Below are 2,318 nucleotides of genomic sequence, written 5' to 3'. Positions count from 1 at the left end.
CCGGCAGTCTTCAAGGGACGACTGATCTGGAGCCAGGAGACGGTCCAGATCACCACCGACGCGAGCCTGAGGGGTTGGGGAGCCCACTGCGGACACCAGATGGCACAGGGGAGGTGGTCCCTCGAAGAACAGGCCATGTCCATCAACAGACTGGAGCTGAGGGCAGTAAGGCTGGCCCTACTGTCCTTCCACCAGTCAGTCCTCAACAGGTCTGTCCTGATCAGAACGGACAACACGTCGACGAAAGCTCACATCAACCGCGAGGGCGGCACGAGGTCAAAGGACCTGATGACCGAGTCACGCCTTCTATTCCGTTGGGCAGAAGAGCACCTGGTCTCCATCGTGGCAGAACACCTACAGGGCAAGCTCAACACGATTGCCGATTGGCTGAGCCGGACAGAGGTCGACCAGGGCGAATGGGAACTCCATCCCGAGGTGTTCCGTCTGATATCCCGCCAGCTAGGCCAGCCGCGGATAGACATGTTCGCCTCCCCGATAAATGCCAAACTGCCCAGGTTCGTGTCACGCTTCCAGACAGAAGGGGCCGAGGCGGTGGACGCCCTCAACCTAGAGTGGCCAGACGAACTGGCTTACGCCTTCCCACCTCTGCCTCTGCTGCCCAGGCTGTTGGCCAAGATCAGGAGACAAAAGATCAAGGTGATTCTGGTGGCGCCAGCGTGGCCAAGACGCCCTTGGTTCTCCGAGATCCGGACTATGACATCAGCCAGCTTGGCCCTACCACAGCGCCGAGACCTCCTGAGTCAGGGTCAGATCCTCCACCCCGACCCTCAGTGGCTGAACCTTCACGCCTGGAGGCTGAACGCCTCATGCTACGCTGGTGTGGATACTCTACAGAAGTCATAGAATCCATCCTGGCCGCTAGACGACCATCTACCAACCGCATCTACGAGGCTACCTTCAGATCCTTCAAGAGATGGTGCAAGCTGAAGCGTGTCAACTTCCTCGACTTCTCGATCCCGACGCTACTCCAGTTCCTTCAAGACGGCATTAAAAAAGGTCTCAGACCCAACACTATAAGGAGACAGGTGGCGGCCATCACTTCGGTGCTACCTCACAAGAAGGCGTCAGTCATGTCATCTCATCCTCATGTTAAGAGGCTGCTGAGGGGCCTCTCTAACAGGGCTCCTCCTACACGTCATCGCTTCCCGACCTGGAACCTTCACACAGTTCTTAAGGCCCTGACGGTGGAGCCGTTTGAGCCTATCCGCAAAGTCTCCTTGAGATTCCTTACCTTGAAGGTTATCTTTCTAACGGCGATCACGTCGGCCAGGCGGGTATCCGAACTGGGGGCCCTGTCAGTCCGCAAGGACTTGTGCATCTTCAGGCCAGACTCGGTGTGCCTGCGCCCGGACCCCACCTTCCTCCCGAAAGTCAATTCACCCTTCCATGTCTCTCAGGACATTCTGTTGCCTTCCTTTTGCCCCAACCCCCAAAGGGACTTGGAGAAGTGCTGGCACACGCTGGACGTGCGGAGGGCCCTTTAGGTCTACCTTAAGAGAACAAAACCCTTTAGATCTTCCGAGGCCTTGTTTGTCTCTTTTCGTCAGGGCTCTTCAGGACAAAAGGTCTCGGTGTCCACCCTGAGCAGATGGATCAGGACTTGCATTGTCGAGGCTTATAGGGCATTAGGCCTCTCCCCCCCTGAGGGCATTATGGCACACTCCACTAGGAGTGCATCCACGTCGGCCGCCCTATTTACTAATGCTCCGATTGCTGAGATCTGTAGGGCGGCCACTTGGAAGTCCTCCTCTACCTTTGTGAGGCACTACAAATTAGACGTGTTTCAGTCCGCTGAGGCGGCCTTTGGCAGAAGGGTCCTCCAGCAGGTGGTCACTGAGTCCGCAGGTTCCGACTAGGCACCGTCCCTCCCTAGGGCGAGGGCTTTTGTAAATCCCAGATTACAGGAGGACAGGACCCTCTCTGCTGGGAAAACAAACGTTGGGTACTTACCGTGACACGTTAGTTTCCAGCAGATGAGGGTCCGGTCATCCTGCCCACCCTCGGTGCCCCTGCGGCTCAGCGCGACCTGTTGCTTGACCCTTCCTTTATTTCTAGTTCGCTGGTTTTGCTGGTTTACTGTTACTTGCTGTCAAGCCATTTGGGACCGGTCTCACGAGACGGCCCTTATCATGTTTAGTTTTATGCTGTTCCTTATGATTGCCTATTAAAGGTCAGTTATTTTATCCTGCTTCGCTTGGCTTGTCATTGACTGAGGCCCAGAGGGGTTAGTCCCTCCCTATATAGGGGCCGGTCTTCTTTTGTCCCTGCCTACAGGAGCAAATGGGAGGTACATAACC

General features: G+C 56.0%; 1 protein-coding gene across 1 annotated transcript; it reads left to right on the top strand.

Annotated features, from left to right (window-relative positions):
- The first annotated feature begins 6 nt into the window (after positions 1 to 6).
- LOC121918446 lies at positions 7 to 2,312 on the top strand. Its single transcript, XM_042444497.1, has one exon. The coding sequence runs from the start codon at positions 417 to 419 to the stop codon at positions 1,503 to 1,505; it is 1,089 nt and encodes a 362-aa protein (XP_042300431.1). The 5' UTR covers positions 7 to 416; the 3' UTR covers positions 1,506 to 2,312.
- The last annotated feature ends 6 nt before the right edge of the window (positions 2,313 to 2,318 follow it).

This window comes from Sceloporus undulatus, unplaced genomic scaffold (assembly GCF_019175285.1).
Source record: "Sceloporus undulatus isolate JIND9_A2432 ecotype Alabama unplaced genomic scaffold, SceUnd_v1.1 scaffold_12026, whole genome shotgun sequence".
In the NCBI taxonomy this organism is placed as follows: Eukaryota; Metazoa; Chordata; class Lepidosauria; order Squamata; family Phrynosomatidae; genus Sceloporus; species Sceloporus undulatus.
The sequence above is the reverse complement of the archived record's forward strand: the minus strand, read 5'-3'. Positions and strand labels throughout refer to the sequence as shown.

Bases quoted from the DNA above. Each gene is read 5' to 3' on its own strand.
- LOC121918446 (XM_042444497.1), top strand. From the start codon at position 417: ATGGGAACTCCATCCCGAGGTGTTCCGTCTGATATCCCGCCAGCTAGG.